This window comes from Thalia democratica, chromosome 6 (assembly GCF_965202585.1).
Source record: "Thalia democratica chromosome 6, ktThaDemo2.hap1.1, whole genome shotgun sequence".
NCBI classification, from domain to species: Eukaryota; Metazoa; Chordata; class Thaliacea; order Salpida; family Salpidae; genus Thalia; species Thalia democratica.
Genome location: NC_139170.1, coordinates 26,480,356 through 26,497,843, shown reverse-complemented (window position 1 = coordinate 26,497,843; position 17,488 = coordinate 26,480,356). Strand labels below are relative to the sequence as shown.

General features: G+C 25.7%; 1 protein-coding gene across 1 annotated transcript; it reads right to left on the bottom strand.

Annotated features, from left to right (window-relative positions):
- Positions 1-9,385: 9,385 nt before the first annotated feature.
- LOC145839546 (large ribosomal subunit protein eL20-like) lies at positions 9,386-15,432 on the bottom strand. Its single transcript, XM_082947146.1, has 5 exons — positions 15,347-15,432; positions 13,363-13,478; positions 12,908-13,057; positions 11,267-11,420; positions 9,386-9,527 (listed from the first exon to the last, which is right to left on the bottom strand). The coding sequence occupies exons 1-5, from the start codon at positions 15,362-15,364 to the stop codon at positions 9,429-9,431; spliced, it is 537 nt and encodes a 178-aa protein (XP_082803272.1). The 5' UTR covers positions 15,365-15,432; the 3' UTR covers positions 9,386-9,428.
- Positions 15,433-17,488: the final 2,056 nt, after the last annotated feature.

Genomic DNA, 17,488 nt, shown 5'->3' with positions numbered 1-17,488 from the left:
ATCAGATATTTCTGATCATTTCCTACTCTATGTAAAATTAAAATATTATAACCAACATTAGACTAATATAAATTCTAAAATTCATTTTACCCAGACTTTTCTAAAATTAGCATTCAAAAACTAATGATTGATACTTCCAAAATTTTCAATAAAATTTAAATATATTTAATTATCAATTCTAAAGACACAATATATTCAAAGTTTGAATGCTTAATAGATAAAATCAAAGAGATAAATGATTAAAATATTTCTATGAAAAAGCTTTCAAAATCTTAACTAAAACTTAAGTCAAAACAAATTACAAATGGTATTCTTAAATCTGTTAGGCATAAAAACAACCTTTACAAAATACTTTGTATAAATAACTTAAGTAACATACACCAAGTAAAAGAATAATATTACAGAACAAGTTAACAAAAATTTAAACAATTTCAAAAAAAAGTATTTTGAAAAAAAACTTCAAAGTTGTAATAAAGATTCAGCAGAGACTTAAAAGATAACTTATATTACAAACAGACAGAAAAAAAAACAAATTTTTCCTTATAAACTTGAAAAAAATGAAAAATATTTTGTTAATCCAGATGAAATTGTAAATAACTTGAACATTCATTTTGCCAATATTGGAAAACAAACATATTTAAAACAAAAATTTATCGTAACTCCTCTATTAATAGCCCAAAAAACCACTATAACAGTTTTTTCTGGTTTGATGTTTATGAAAATGAAATAATTAGTATCATAAAAAGTTAAGTTCAGATAAAACTAGAGGTGTAGACAATATTTCTACTAAAATCTTAAAGAAAATAAACTATCACATAGCTCCAGTTATTAGTGAATAGGAAGGTAATTACCCAAATTGTTAAAAATCAGCTTAAGTTATACCTATATTTAAAGCAGGTTCAAAAACACTTCCAGGAAACTATTGACCAATTTTATTTATATAAAATATTAACAAAATTATAGAAAAAGCCATATATAGTTGTTTATAAAAGTTTTTACTCAGTTCAATACTTTGAATTCTTCTAAGTTTGGATTTAGGGAGGGACACTCTACTACCTTAGCTCTGTCAGAGTTATGGAAAGTACATTGACCTCCTTTGATTAGGGAAATGCAGTTTGTGCTGTTTTATTAGATCTGAGCAAGGCCTTTGACTGTGTGGATAGAAAGATTTGTAAAACAAATTAGAATATATTGGAATAAATGGAAAAATGCATAAGTTAATAAAATCATATTTAACTGAAAGAAAGCAATTTGTTAATTTTGGAGGGCATGAATCAGATTGGGAGGGTGTAGAAGTAGGAGTGCCACCAGGTTCTGTGTTGGGAGCACTATTGTTTTTGGTAAATATAAATAATCTACAAAACAACACCAGTCTAAATGTATTAAATTTTGCAAACAATACATTATTTTATACTACATTTAAAAAAGACAATTACAAAACAGACACTACATACCTTAATTCAGAACTAGATAATATATCAAAATGGTTAAAGGATAATAGGCTTAAGGGCATAGGGGGGTAAACACCCTTTTTTGGTTTTTGATCTTATTTTAAATAGTTTTTATTAAGCTACAAGATGCTTTTTACAGATTTTAAAAATTCAAAATAATTTTTGAGATATAGCCGGTCAAAGTCGGAGGCAACAATGGGATCCTTATGGGAGGCAAAAACTAAAACGGCAAATAACTAGAAGGAATTTTAATAAAAATAAAAAAAAATAAATTTATATAAAAAATAAACAAAAAAAGAGTTTTTTTTTTGTTTTTTTATTATAAAATTTTTATTTTTTAATTTTTTTAAATTCTGTTCTGACAGAATTTTCTAAATACTGCAAGGAACACTTCCTGAAAATTTGAGGTAGTTATCTCAAAAAACATAGGAGGAGATAGATTTTTAGTGAAATAGTCTATTTTTGCCGTTTTAGTTTGCGCCTCCCATAAGGAACCTATTGTTGGCTCCAACTTTGACCGGTTATATCTAAAAAATTATTTTGAAATTTTAAAAACTGTAAAAAGTATCTTGTAGCTTAGATGAAACTAAATAAAGTAAGATCAAAAACCAAAAAAGGGTGTTTACCCCCCCTATGCCCTTAACTAAATACTGATAAAACAAGGTACATGCTCTTTCACTCTGGTAAAACAGTAGTATGGAAAAACACAAGTTTAGATATAAAAATAGGTAATTCATCTATATTAAAGGTAGAAAATTATAAGTATCTCAGTGTTACAATTGATAGTAACCTCAATTGGTCTGACCATATTGAAGCAGTAAAAACTAAGTTAACTAAACACACAATAGGTATTTTATACAAAACAAGGTACTTTTTAAGTTGAAATTCCTTGTACTATATCTTTAATTTTATTCTGATGAGTCATGTAAAATATGGTTTATTGTGTTGGGGTAGGGCGAGTAAATCTAAAACTACTAAGATTGATAAACTTATAAAAAGAGGTTAAGGTGCATTCATGTAAAGGTTGGAATGAAAGTGCTAACAGTACAAAGATAGAAAAGAAAAATATCAAGCTTAATCTTTACATACTTTTAGTTAAACTTATATCTTTGTATTGGTGTTTGTACTTTTTTTTTTAAATCATTGGATGTCATAATTACAGCTTTCAAACCTCTTCAAAATTAAATTTGCAAAATAAAATTTCAGTGTTCTCCAGCACATTTATACAAGAAGAGAATATCATCTTTATTCATAAGCTTTTTTTTTTAAAGTTGTTCACAAGTTGTGAACAAAAAATTATAATTTTTATCAGTTATAATGGGAGATTTTAGTGTTAAAATTTTCTCATTTTCATTTTCAGATTCTTTTTACATGTAAGTAAAATGTTTCTTTGTTTTTTTTGGTGTACTTTTCTAGAAAAAACTTTTAAATTTTAGAAGTTTTAAAACTTACCAATTAATGCATAAAAATTATTTTCATCTGTGAAATTAAAAATAAAAAACTAATTCATTTAATAAACGAACCTATTAATATTTAAAACCATTAAAACATACATGTGAAACATTCGCCCTTTATGACGTCAAAATTAACATTAGTAAAAAGATTTATTTGCTTTGTTTATAATTAAACTATGTTTATTCGACTTTTAAATCAACAAAATAAATTAATTGAGCTGCAGATAAATTTTAAGATCAAGACTAATAAAAAGTATAGAATAAAAAACTTTGTGTTGAACAAATGAAATAACTTAAATCTTTTGAAAAAAAAACTTAAGATCAAGACTAATAAAAAGTATAGAATAAAAAACTTTGTTTTGAACAAATGAGTTAACTTAAAACTTTTGAATTAACTTTTGAAAACGTATTTTTAAATGTTGTTTTTATAAACACCATTTATATTTGATTTGCACAAGTTTTTATTGTTTACATCAGTGCTGACTGCTGACTCAGCACTATAACAATACTGCTCAGCTCTATAATTCGCGCTTGCAGGCAGACGTCCTTTCTACAAGTTGCTGGACGACCTTAGTTGCGTCTACCAAAGAAAAATTTGGAGTTATCTCCTTGCCGATCCTCAGAACATGATACAACCATCGAAAACTGAGCTGTCTAAGGGTAGAGTACATTATGGTGAGCATCATACGTCTTAAACTATTATCGTTAGTGGTCTTTTGTACCATCCAATTCTAAAGATATAACGAAGGCATCATAGCAGGAAAGTGTTGACTTTCTTTTATTACTTTCAACTATGTTCACGTTTTGCTACCGTTTTGCAAAGTACTGTATAACAAATGCAATAAGCGTAAAGTTTTGTGCGAACATGTACTTAATTTTTAGTTACTCAGAGTCCAGTCCAGACTCTTGCAGTTAGACAAGCAAATGTGCCTGACGCCTTACCAACACGACCGTTAATTTTTTATATCTAATAATGCGTTTGTAAAACATTTGAGCTAGGGTACTTTTGTGTTTGAATTTTCAAGATCCTAGCCAATATTTTTAATTGATGATAGAATATATGTTCCTTAGCTTAGAACTTTAGCATTTTAAGGCTATTGGTAAGGTCGAAATCTGAGCATGCTGACAAAAGCTGACTCAACACGTAGTGTTTAATAAAAATATTGGGATAAAAAGGATACGTCTGAACTGTGCAGTATTATCACTTATCAGCAAAGATAAGACACGTAACGTATTTAGAAGTTTTGTACCTTTCGCTATGCTCTCAGATGTACAAGAAAAAAAAGGCGACTACCAGTTTTCGTAGAGAGTAAATAAAATATAATAGTGCTTATCTGAAAATAACTTATGAAACAAAACAAATACATTAATTTACAAACTTTATAAACCTCAAAGAATGGTAATGATCATATAATTCTATAACATTTGTTAATAGTTATTTGTTCTTTATTTTGGATTTTTTTTTAATAATTAATAATTTTTAATAACTAATAATAAAGTACAAATTATAAAACTTCGTTAAATCTGGCTGTTTTTAAAATACTACTTTTTAACCTTTATTCGTCAAGACTAGACGCTTGGTTTAATAGGCTTTAGCACTTACATTGCATTTTAAACTTACTTATGTTTAAGCAATACTAGAATTCTTGCAGGTTTGGTTATGGTTTTATTTTTTTTCTTTTGAAAACAAGCTTATATTAAATCTTATCAAAAGTCTTACAAAATAAACACAATTAGATTTATTTAATGATAAATAACTTAAAAATCAGACTTATTTTAAAACTAGCTTTCTTTTGTTTTTCATAATTTTTAAAACATTTAAAAAAAATTGTTTTATTTTTAAAATACTTGTATTGTAAGATTTTTAAATAAACAATTATATCATTAGTTGTTAACGCAGATTATCTATTTTTCTAAACATTAATCATCGAAAGAGCTTTTTTTTTCTAAATTAAATTGAGCATACAATGGACACTGTCTTGTGAAAGTTATTTAATTAAAGGTAATATAGACTAAATAAACCTTTGAGTACCTTTAGTTCTTTTTATTAACAATTTTTTTTTTATAAAATGTGTGTTGATGTTTTTGTTGAGTATGTATTTAAAAATGTTTAGTTTGCTTTTAGTTAGTTAGATAAGAACACTCATTTTAAATATATTTTAATGAGTAAGACAGACAAAAATGCAGCACGTTTGTTGGTTTGTAATAACTCTGCGACAATATCTTTATTAAGTATCGTAAAACTCTTTGTTTTTTTAACATCTTATAAAGTCTACACTCGCTATTTTCTATTTACTTTGAAATAAAATTAAATAAAAACGTGTTAATTAATTGAGCTTAGAACTATAACCCCATTTTTGTGGCTTTATTCTTATTAAAACTAAATATTTTTTCTGTAAACTACATTTACAATTGTTATAACTTACATATTTAACTTTATAAGTTTAATTTAATGTTTATATCAGAGACTATAGATATTTCTCTATATTTGAATTATTACTCAGTTTACTAAAATGTAAAGGGCTCATTATAATGATAATAGTTTGCACTAGTATTATTATTGTTTTTTTAGACAAAAATTATTTTAAATTCTACAATAAATTTAGATTTTGTTGAAAAAGAAAAATGACAAAGAAATTTAAATGATGTTATAATTTTTTTAGAACGTTTTTAATTAATTACTTATGAAAAGCTACTTATTAAAAATCATATCCAAAATAAAGCTACTTCTAAAAATAAGTTTTAGCCTTGAATGAATAGGTAGAATTTTTTGAATGTTTTGGATCGTAGAAAGATTAATTTGTATACATACAATTGTACTGATGCGATTAAGTGATTTCCAAAGTACTTAAAAAAAGACTAATTCAAACTTTATATTCTACTTTTTTTACCCTTGTTTTAATTAAAAGTTTTCATACTAAAGCGTATTGATATAAAACTTCATTTGTATAAAACAATCTCCCACAAACTTTACTCTCTATTCTTAATAGCGAGAATATCCCAAACACTCATAAACGTTTGTGCACAATTAGTTACTGAATTATTTAAAATCAAAGGTTTTCAGTATTGTCTAAATCGTAAACTTTGATTTTTTTCTTAAAGAAAACTTATTTCAGAATCAGTCTGGTCTTAAAATTGATGAAAAATACGATTAAACATAAAGTATCAATAATTTGTACTATGCAAAATACAGTCTTTTTATTACTTAATTTTTGATTAATCACAAATATATCGTCTAGTGTTTAGTATAGTAGTTATGCAATAATAATTGTTTACAAAACACCAAACTACTTTAAAAAGAATCGTTTATAAACATAAAATTCAAAAATTTAATGTTTTTTATTGATATTTTTCTGTGAGTCTACATGTCTAAAAAGTAAATAATGAATTGAAATACTGTAATAAGAATAAAACTGCAAGAGTAAAATCATATTTGTCTTAAAAATTGAAACTAAGTTTGCAAAATGATTTCAATTAACATTTAAAAACTAGATTTTGAAATTTTTGATCAACCGGATCCTAATTAATTTCATTTACTAAAAAAGAGCAATTTTTATTAAACAAAACTACTGTATTTTCAAAAACAAACCACTAAACTTGTAAAGGGTTTTTTAAACAGAAACCATAAACAATGATCAAATATTAAACTTAAAAATCTTAAACGCCGGTTTATATAAATGAAGTTTTTTAAAAGGATACGCTGAAGTGAGTTTGTTTATCTTTAAATCCTATATTTTTAACCCTTACCGAAACGCGTACTCTAACCCTAGTAAATAGTCTAATCCTAACAATTTTACTAAAAAAACTGTATGTAATAAAACATTAATTTGTTTTTCCTCTACTAAAGCTAAAAACTCTGCTAACATTTTAAATCCACTTATCTAATATTCAGTATTTGAGACTTTTAGAAATTATAATTAGTGTTTGTTTTACAAACATATTTTAAAACATTTTATTGCTAATGTTAAACTTTTAAGAATGTTTAATGAAAAATATTTATTTAACTTTATATTTTCACTTTATTGGCATATATTTTTCTAAACTTGACTAATAAAAACATGTTGGTTATCAAACAGCAATTACGCTTCCTTGTTCTCAAGACACATCAACATTTTTTGTTTTATTTTTTTGTTTTTTTAATATTCACTTTCTTTAATGCTCTGTAAGAGAGTCGGGCAAGTTTTTTTAGTTGGTGGGCTAGATGTGAGTCTTTAACTTCATTTGGTCAGATTAGTTTTATATGTACTTTTGGAAGCGGCCTTTTAAATATTTGTTTAAACACTTTCCTAATTTGTCATGACTTAAAATTTAGTCGTGAGCCAGATCCTATCCAAGAGCTGTATGTTGACTAATCTATAACCTCATCTAATTTAGTTATTAGCTAAAGGATATTTAGCTATCATCAAGATATAAAACTTGATGATAATAGGTCATTGATGTAAAAAGTACTGTTTAAAGTGTATAACTGAAGCGCGCGACGTATCAATTTAGAAATTGAGATTTTTTTAATGTGTGTTATCTTGTTTTTCATACACAGTAATGCTAATTAATTTAATTTCTTTATATGATTAAAAATATATATACAAAAATTTAAGTTAATCATTAAGTTTCTTTTTATCAAATTTGTCCGCAGAGGACTCTTTTAAAGATATCTGTCGACAAATAGATAATTAGCTAACTTTCGTTAACAACTCTGTGGAAATGTATAGTATGTACGTAGTTTATTCTTTACATTAAAATGCGCATGGAAATTTTCTTTTTAAAACAACTCCTTTAAAGATAGTGGGCAGCTTTTAATGTTTGTTGGACTGCTTTATACAAATTCAATTTTTAACCGATTGTAGCATTCTTAACCCTAACCTTGTTTATTTAAATTAAAGTGTATTTTTAAAACATCTGCTTGTATATAAATCAGTCCTACAATTTTAGTCTTTTTGCAGTCGCCCATTCAAAACTTAAATATTAATCAATAGGACATAATCCCAAGTCAGTAATATTCTTTATTATTGTATTAAAGTGTATGATTTTTTTTTATTAGTAGTGTTATTTTAGATCCTTCCAACAGTATAATCTATAAGGTTTCAGTTTGAAAACAAGTTCATATCGATTTCCTCGTAAAAAGTTTGTACGGTTCCACTTAATCCCAGAAAAAAGATCTTGCAATACAGATTACTACAAGATCAGGATCCAACTTAAATTTAGGTCCAACAGAAACCATACAGAGTGGTTTAGACCTAAAACAGTTTCTTTTTCAAATTAAATTTTATCTTGATTCAGCCATGGATTCAGATCCAGAATTTTTTCTCAGAAAAACATTAATTATCAGTACGGTTGTAAGTAGAAAACCACTTTAAAGTAACAAGGAAGTTTAGTCATTAAACAAATAATCATCTTAATTTATTACGCAAACAGTCCTGATAACTGCCAACTATTGGGGTAGCTGTCAAATTTGCATCATTGTACATAACTATACAAGAATACTTTAACACGAGCAGAAAACTTTGCACGATGACATTACTTTGATAGTTACCCCTAATCTTCGGTTGGTAGCTTTTTTAAGTTTAATAGTTCGTAATTAGTCTTTATTATCACTGTCAGCCCCAACCCTCGTTCAGTAAGTTTTTTATTTACTAATTTATATTCAATGTTTTATTTACTTGTGCAAAAATGACCCTGTTCTTAAATTGTATTTAAGCAATTTCGATTTTTTCTTATTAAATATAGTTTCATCCCACAAATAAACCTTAAGAACTGTGTGTAACTTCCTATATAATGTAGATATTTTCTGGAATTTCTTTTATCTATTAAACGGAAAGCTTTAATTTAAATTCATAAATGATTACGTTTTCTACTGTCTGTGTAAAAATATTTACAATTACTTTTTATCAAGATATGTGTGATGAGTTGTTATCTGTTTGCTTTTCTATTTGGAACACTTGTTAATGGTTTAACTAAAAAAATCAATGGAATTTTATATTATAGTAATTACCTTGTACAGGTGTTGGTAAACTGCACACAGATATCATCTTTCTCAAAAAATTAATTTTTATTTTGTTGGGTTCTCAAGGATTACTTGCACAAGTGTTAGGTTTTAAATAATTAGTAAAATTTGTTCCTTTTTTGACCTGTAGACTTTTGATCAAGTGGATAGCAAGCAGCTTGTCATGATAGTGATAATGAAAAAATAGAGACGTTTCCAGAAGAATAATAAGACAGAATAATAACAGACGAAAACTCAAATGTAAGGACTAAGAGACAGTTTTTTGTAAAAAAATGCATACGTTTTGTAGTTAAGTTTTATATTCCTTAATAGCATTACTTCATATTTAATAAAATTAACTATGTACTTATAAAATAACTAAATGTTTAGGTAGTAGAAACTTTTATGAAAACCATAGTAAATTTTGTATAAAAATAGTTTTAATCTCTTTTAATGAAACTGTATTTTTTGCAATAATCGGTATTATAAAAAACACATGCTTTTAAAGTACTAAGTTTTATTCACTAATTATTTTATTTTAATCTAATAAAACAATCTGGGTTTGACAGTTGTGAATCTTGGAGCATTCTGGCGAGATTTGCTCATAGTCTTGCGAGGAAGAGGGAATTTGATTTGGGAATCCTGCAAAAGATATAAATTTGAATTGTAATGAAAACAGTTTTTTAAGAAATTGATAAAAAATATTACTTTAAATTTGCTCTATCAAGCCAAATAGCAAAACCAATTTGATATTTTTAAATATTTTTTTTTAATTTACGTTTAATTAAGGGGGGGTAAACCATGTTTTTTACAAGTTTATTTAAAGAGTTTTTTTAAGCTTTAAGATGCTTTTTATCGTTTAAAAAAAAATCAAATAATTTTTTGAGATATGACCAGTCAAAGTCGGGCCGCATAATAGGTTCCCTATGGGAAGGGAAAACTAAAACAGCGAAAAAAGACTATTTGATTTAAAATCTGTCTCCTACATTTTTCAAGCAATGTTCTTCAAACTTTCACAGTCTAATCTTTATACAATAACAAAAAAAAAGTTACTTTGGAATTGAAAAAAAAATTGTAAAAATTTTTTTTTGAAAAAAAATACTTTTTTAAAAATTTTTGTGATAAAATTTTTATACTTTTATATTATTAAAATTCTAAAGTAACGTTTTTTCCGTTATTATAAGGAATGTTTCCTGAAAATTTGAAGAAGATTGCCTGAAAAATGAAGGAGGAGATAGATTTATAGTGAATTTTAATATTTCCGAGAAAATTGACCCTGAAAAATTTGTGGTCCATACGTTTATATTGGAAAATTTTTATAAAAAAATAAATATCTCAAAAGTTAAATGATATTTTTGAATTCTATACAAACTAGCTTGTAGTTTGTACTTAAAGCATTCATGAGCCAATGTTAATTTTTGTAAAAAAAAATGTTGGACCCCCTATGGCCTTAACTTGCAGGGAAGACTAAATATTAAAAGTATATCAAAACAAAAAGAAAATATCAAAAGTTGTTGCAATCTTAATCAAAAGCTTTTAATGAAAATGTTACTTTTGTAGAATTATTTTAGCTAAGTAGTCTCAAATTTAAACATTATAAGACACAATACAATAAAGTAAAAGATTGTTTTATATATTTAAATATATTATATCATTTTCTTAACAGCTAGACAATGTTATAACTATAAAAAGTATAGACTAAAACTTGTCTTTAAATACTTTCAATAACAACTTAGCCAATAAAAAACTTATTGCACTACAATTTGGCTAATTAAACAACAGCAGTTTAAAATTTGCTTCACACTTAAGTATAAAACTAAGACACCATCAGAATGGCGTTTATTATATTTATACTAAATTTTGAAATAATTGAAATCTATTGATCTTTTTAACATTAAATATAATTAACTATAATTTGACTAAGTATTTAGCACTGTAAACTAGATTAAATTAAACAAAATAATATATATTTAAAGTTTGTTGTTGATTTTTTACTCAAGAAAAAAAATTATAATGCTAAAGCGCCATAATATTAAAAGTGGTTGATTAACTTATAAATTGAAATATAAATTTCATTAATTTTATTTTTTAAATTGCAAAGCGGAAAAGAGATCAAAAACATTGGTTATGAAAGCATCTTATATTTAAATGTCTTTATTTACTGAAGTATAAGAGATGATTGACAATTGTAGCTTGAAAAGTATAAATTTTTAAGGTAACATAACATGTTTGTGATAGAACTAAAGCTATCGGATGTTTTATTTTACTTATTAGAAAATATATTTTGTTAAAACTAACACAATCAGTTAAGTTCTTAAGTAGTTTAAGTATATATCTAAAACAACAATTGAGCTTATTAAAAAAATTAACATGTAACTTACATGCAATTGTTGTACGTGCTTCCTCTTGCAGTCTTTGGCAGCAACTTCTTCAACTTTCATGATCTGGATAGACCCGGGTCTGGCACGATGTCTAGCAGCCATATCACGGTAGCATGAGGTTACTGCACGGGCTACTTTAGTGTCCCGGTATTCCCTGTTGAAAATCAAAACTTGATTATTATTTAATGTCTAAGTATTTAAACACAAAATATGATCAAAATAATTAATTCTTAATATGATCAAATTATTTTTTTTTAGTTTTAAAAAGAGAGTATTATCACTTCCTTAGGTTAAGCATTAGAACAGAATACTTATTAATTAAAATAAAAGTTTGGACTATCACAGCATTTGTACAAAAAAAAGATCTTAAGATATATAATCTATTTTAAACCGTATACAGGGTTGCCACTTGTTTTTTAAATTTTTCTGAGAATTTCCAAATTTTGTCAAGGTTTTTAAAAGTACATGTCTTAGGGTCTAATTTTAGTTTTAATTTTATTTTAAGGTAAGAAACTGTTTTCAAATCGTATAGAATCATCGAAAAGACACTGTAAAACTACTTAGAATATGTTTTTTAATAAAAAAATGTTGGTGATGACCATTATATATATATGTATATATATGATAGATAGACTTTTTGTTTACTTAAAATGTGAAAATGTTAAAATTCCAGGTTTTTCTAGTGATTTTTGTACAAAATTCCAGTATTTTTTAGTGATTTTTTTCAAAATATAACAAATTCCAGGTTTTTCTAGCATTTTTTTCCTAAATTGTCAAATTCCAGGTCTTAAGGTCAAGTGGTAACCCTGTATGTAAGTTAATAATTCATACAATTTTAGAATCATTAACTGTTAGCATGATTTATCAAACTTGGAAATAACTATATAACAACTTATATATTTATAATTATATAAATATATATATATATATATATAAATTTCTAAACACAGAAACAGCTGTACTAAGCAAAAGTTTATTTTGTGTATGTTATTTCTATATACATATATATATATATATATATATATATAAAGTTGTTATATAAAACCCTATATTTTCAATGATATTACAATCAATTAAACATATAATTTAGGGTATAATTTATTTTAATTACTTTAAAAAACAATGTTTTATGATAAATTTAATGGTATTAAGCTTTGAAAGTAAAAACTTATGATGCTGCAATATGTCTAATTATAACATTGAAGAAACCTTCCCAGAAATTATAAGAGATTTTGTTTTAATTTTAAATATTTACACTTATTATTGTTGTTATATAAAACCCTATATTTTCAATGATATTACAATCAATTAAACATATAATTTAGGGTATAATTTATTTTAATTACTTTAAAAAACAATGTTTTATGATAAATTTAATGGTATTAAGCTTTGAAAGTAAAAACTTATGATGCTGCAATATGTCTAATTATAACATTGAAGAAACCTTCCCAGAAATTATAAGAGATTTTGTTTTAATTTTAAATATTTACACTTAAAACAAAATCTCTTATAATTTCTGGGAATTTTAAATATTTACACTTGAAAACTTTCTTTGACTGTTGATCTTACCACAAGTTTTTTACATGTTGAGAAAAAAATTACTTACCCCTATAGCAAAACATTCATAAAAACAACACTGACCTGTACATGTTGTGAGTTCCACTTCTGGAGTCATAACGAAGCCATACTCCAAAGTTCTTCACAACTCCTGGAGTGGATTCTTGGACTACTTGGCATTGAAGGATTTCTCCAGCATTTTTCTTAACCTTTTTGTAGTAGGACACAAAGTACCTGATTTAATATTTTAACTTATATACAAAGCTTCATTACATCTTAAGAAATTATATATTAATAAATGGATTTAAAAACTTCAGTTTTAAAAATCAAAACTTCAGAACCTTTTTAAAATTGTTTGTGACTGAGAAATTAATATTATACCACAAGTTGTAAATATGTTTATTCCAATAAATAAATTGATATCCAACAAAAATAATAAAATTTATTTTCCCCAAATGTAAAAATTTAGTACTTAATAATTTTTTTAATCTCTATTAATTTTCAACTGAAGTTTAAACAAAATACAATAATTTACTTACCAGAACCTAGATTTAGCAGCTACATGGTTGGGTGCAAAAATTCTGCATTTGTAGAGTGGTGGTTCAGGGACAGCTTCTGAGGGAAGCTTCCTTCCAACAATTGAATATTCTCTAAGCTGAAAATTGTTTCAGAAACTTATCATTTATATTTTTATAGCTTATTTCAAGAAACTTATGAACTATGCTTAATTAATAAAGTTTCAGCAGTTTATTCAGGTTAGAACCATGAGTAACCCGGTCAATAAATAGGATAATGGCTCTATAGAACATCAAATATTGTGGGGTCAATTATTTTCTAAGGTGGGTTGTATTTTCCACAAAAAAACTTTCTGTTAAACTTTTAGCATTTTAACAACATTCAAAGAGAATAATAAGCAGTCCAAAACTAAGTTTAAAAGTTTTTTAAAGGTGCAAGCTAAAAATGAAAAATTCACTATCTCAATACAATTAAAACTCCTCTTTCAGTTTTTGAGCAATTATTTGAAAAACTATTTTGTATAACTTTTTTTTACTAGTAGGAAACAACACTATTAATAATCAATAAAATTTGGTAATTAACTTAATAATTTGGTATTGCAAAAATCATATTCCTTGACTATTTATAATATTGAAAAGATTGCTTTATAGAATTTATAACTATTTAATGAAAATTTATTAATATATATTGTGTGATCTCATCATAACATTCTAAAACAAATTTGATTTGATTTAATTTTTTACTCTATTCTAAACAATTATTTTTTCACAGCTGTTAATAAATTAAAATATTTGTTATATATAAATCATCTTGTGGTCTATACACTAGGCTTACAAAAAAAAACAATGTTTATCTTGGTAAAATAAAAGATACTTTAAAGTTTTTTAAAATGTCTTTAGAGCAGAGCGTAGCAACTTGTTTTAGTTATTTTTGTTAACAACTAAGTTTTTTTCACCCTTAGAAGCCTTACTATTTTATTTTTTTAAGCAGATAAATCTTCAAATTGTTCTATAATTTTATAGGTATAAAAATCACTTAAAACTTAGCTAAACTCTGCAAATTTAAAGTTATTTTTCTCTAAAAATACTATAAATTTTTTGGTTACATAATTAGGGTTGTCACTTATTTTTACAAAAAAAAACAATGGTTTCCAGTTTTTTTTAATTTTGTTAATTTTTTTAATGTTCACATATTTTCTGTTTATAGTTTAAAACTAACTTTAGTTTAAAAATCTGTCTTAAATAGTATAAAAACATTGAAAAGATAATGTAAAGCTACTTAAAATATGTTTTTTAATAAAAACAAAAATTTAATGATGACAACTTTTATTATGTATAAGATAGATATTTCGTGTCAGATTAAAATTTTACTACTGAACATGAGAAAATTGTTAAAATTCCAGGTTTTAATCACCTTAATGTAAAATTCCAGGTTTTTCAAGGTTTTTCCAGGCAAAGTGGCAACCCTATGATAATTGGGCTTCTGTAGTTATTATATATCTCTATCAGAAATATACATACTAATGACAATTGAAAAGACTTTTCAACTTTTTCAAGATCACCACAAACTTTTTATTTGTTAATATTTAGTTGTCAATTTTTAAATTGGTTTTTTTGTACAGTATAAAAGTAACATGATGTTAAATCTATAGCTAATTAACAGAAAATGGAATAACTGTAAATAAACTGTAAGTTAAGATATTTTGAATACTAGGGTTTTTTCAAAGAATGTATCAACAATTTAATGATTATACTATAAGGTATATAAAATTGATGAATTAATCCAAATAAAGGGTTTTAACAGTTAGTTATTAATTTTTTAATTATATAGTAAGTATATGTATTTACATCTTCAATAAAGACACAACACTACTGCAAGAAAATTAAAATTTAACATCTGCTAAAAAGCCTTTAAAACTATCTTTATATAACATTTATAACTTAAAAATAATCTAGTCTTTAAACTAAAACTTGACTAAATAGGTTTTACAACTGTAATTTTACCCACCTCTCCGTCACACTTCATCTCGCCTTGTACAGTTAGAAAGAACTAGGATGCACAATTGATATGAAAGTTATTTATTTCAAAAAAAAATGGGTTTTTTTCTCATAGAAGCATTAGGTTTATTATTGACATAGAACTGTTAAAATTAAAAACTATCAGGAAGTGTTTTTTTTATAAATTTTAGGTTACATTTATAACAACTTTCAAAAAACTATTATTTTGTTTTAAAACCTAAAAAAATAAACATATAAAAGTTTAGAAATAAAAACTTTCTGCACTTAACAATATTTCACTTTTAAACTGACGATATATATATTTACTTTTCACGTAGCTCGACAGGACTCTTATATTGTCAGTATACTTTTGGCTAAATCAGTCTTGCCACTAAAAACTACTTTTAATGTATTATAAATTTTTGCTTAATTGTTTTAATAAATCAGAAAACTACATATCTTAGAAATAAACTGTCAAATGAAATATAAACTTATATATACTATTTACTTACAAATCTTTCATCATTTATTTGACATTATCGATGTATTAAACGGCTTTATCAATAAATTTATTCTGACATCGGATGTACAGCTTACTTAAATTTATAATTATTTTAAGAAAACTAAAACTTTTTTAAATTTGAGTTTTTAAAAGAGATAGTTAATTGAACAGCTACATTTACTAGGGAAATAGTAATAGCAAGTATGATCTAATTAAGGGATTGAAAAAAATTTAAAAGTTTTATGTTTGAGTAGTTTTTGTTATTTAATCTTAGCTCGGTTTAAAGTTGCTAATGTTTTTGTTAGTTGACATGATAAACAATAGCACTCTATTCTAAATGATTTATGTTCTTCAAATGAAGTAACAAGTCACTAAACAAAGAACGGGTCATTTTTGACAAGCATCACTGTTGCACGAAGCGTCACTTTTGCACAAGTAAACAGTTTTGCACGGTGAATCTTTTGCGCTAACGTCATTTTAGCACGCGGGGTTACAAATGCACTTAGAGATTATTTTGCACGTAGGGACACTTTTGCACAGCGACTCTTTTGCACTCATTGTGTTTTGTGCGCGGTGTCAGTTATGCACGGCATTACATTATTATATTTGAAGGGCAACATTTACTTATCTTAATTTAACTTATATATATTTACTTTTTATTAAGGTTAATAGTTTTATCAAAGTGATTTGTATGACCTTTTTATAGTGTTCTAGATAAAACTTCAAATAAAAACACAAATTTTACCTAAGGATTTCTTTAAAAAAATCACATTTTATTCAAAATTAATTTGCTTTAAAATGCGAATTTTATTTAACTTGATCAAAGTAAAATGTTTTATTTTTATAAAGTAAAAGCATGCGAAAGAGACGCTTGTGCAAAAAGAAGCCGTGCAAAAGTTAAGCTCTGTTAGAAATTTACTTTTTGTTTAAAAGTGTCGCCGTGCATAAATATTTCCGTGCAAAAGTGACGCTCGTGCAAAAGAGTCACCGAAAAAAACTGTCCATTCATGCAAATGTGACGCTTCATGCAAAAGTGTACCCTCTTGCAAACGTGTCCTCGTGCAAAAGCGACCCTTCGTTTTAAAGTGATACCCATCTAGTAACGTAGCTTTTAAATATATATACATAAACTTTTTTGTTATAATAAGACTATAGTGTGTATTTAAGTATTTATACTTTTAAAGCGTTGTCAGATACAAAAAATATTTTTTGATTATGACGAGCTTGTTGGACATTTATGTGAAATTATACTTATTTCACTTCAATTGTCCATATATCAATGCATGCATTAGTTAAATTTAAAAACTTTTTTAATCAAAAATTATTTTTAAAAGATAAATTTAAAATAAATAATAACAACAGTTCTCTAATTTGTATTTTAAATTCTACTCGATATTTTTTGATTGACAAAGGCAAAATAAGTACAATTTTGTATTCATTAATTGCCGTGTGCAAAACCAGGTGAGTATGTAAGCTGGCTATTTAAACCGTGCCGAGACACCTGCAGATTCCAACATGCATATACCAACATGCCGAAACACTTGCAGCTTCCAACATGCAACGAGACACCTGCAATTGTCAACATGTCAAGCCACCTGCAACTGTTAACAAGTCAAGCCACCTGCAACTGTCAACATGTCAAGCCACCTG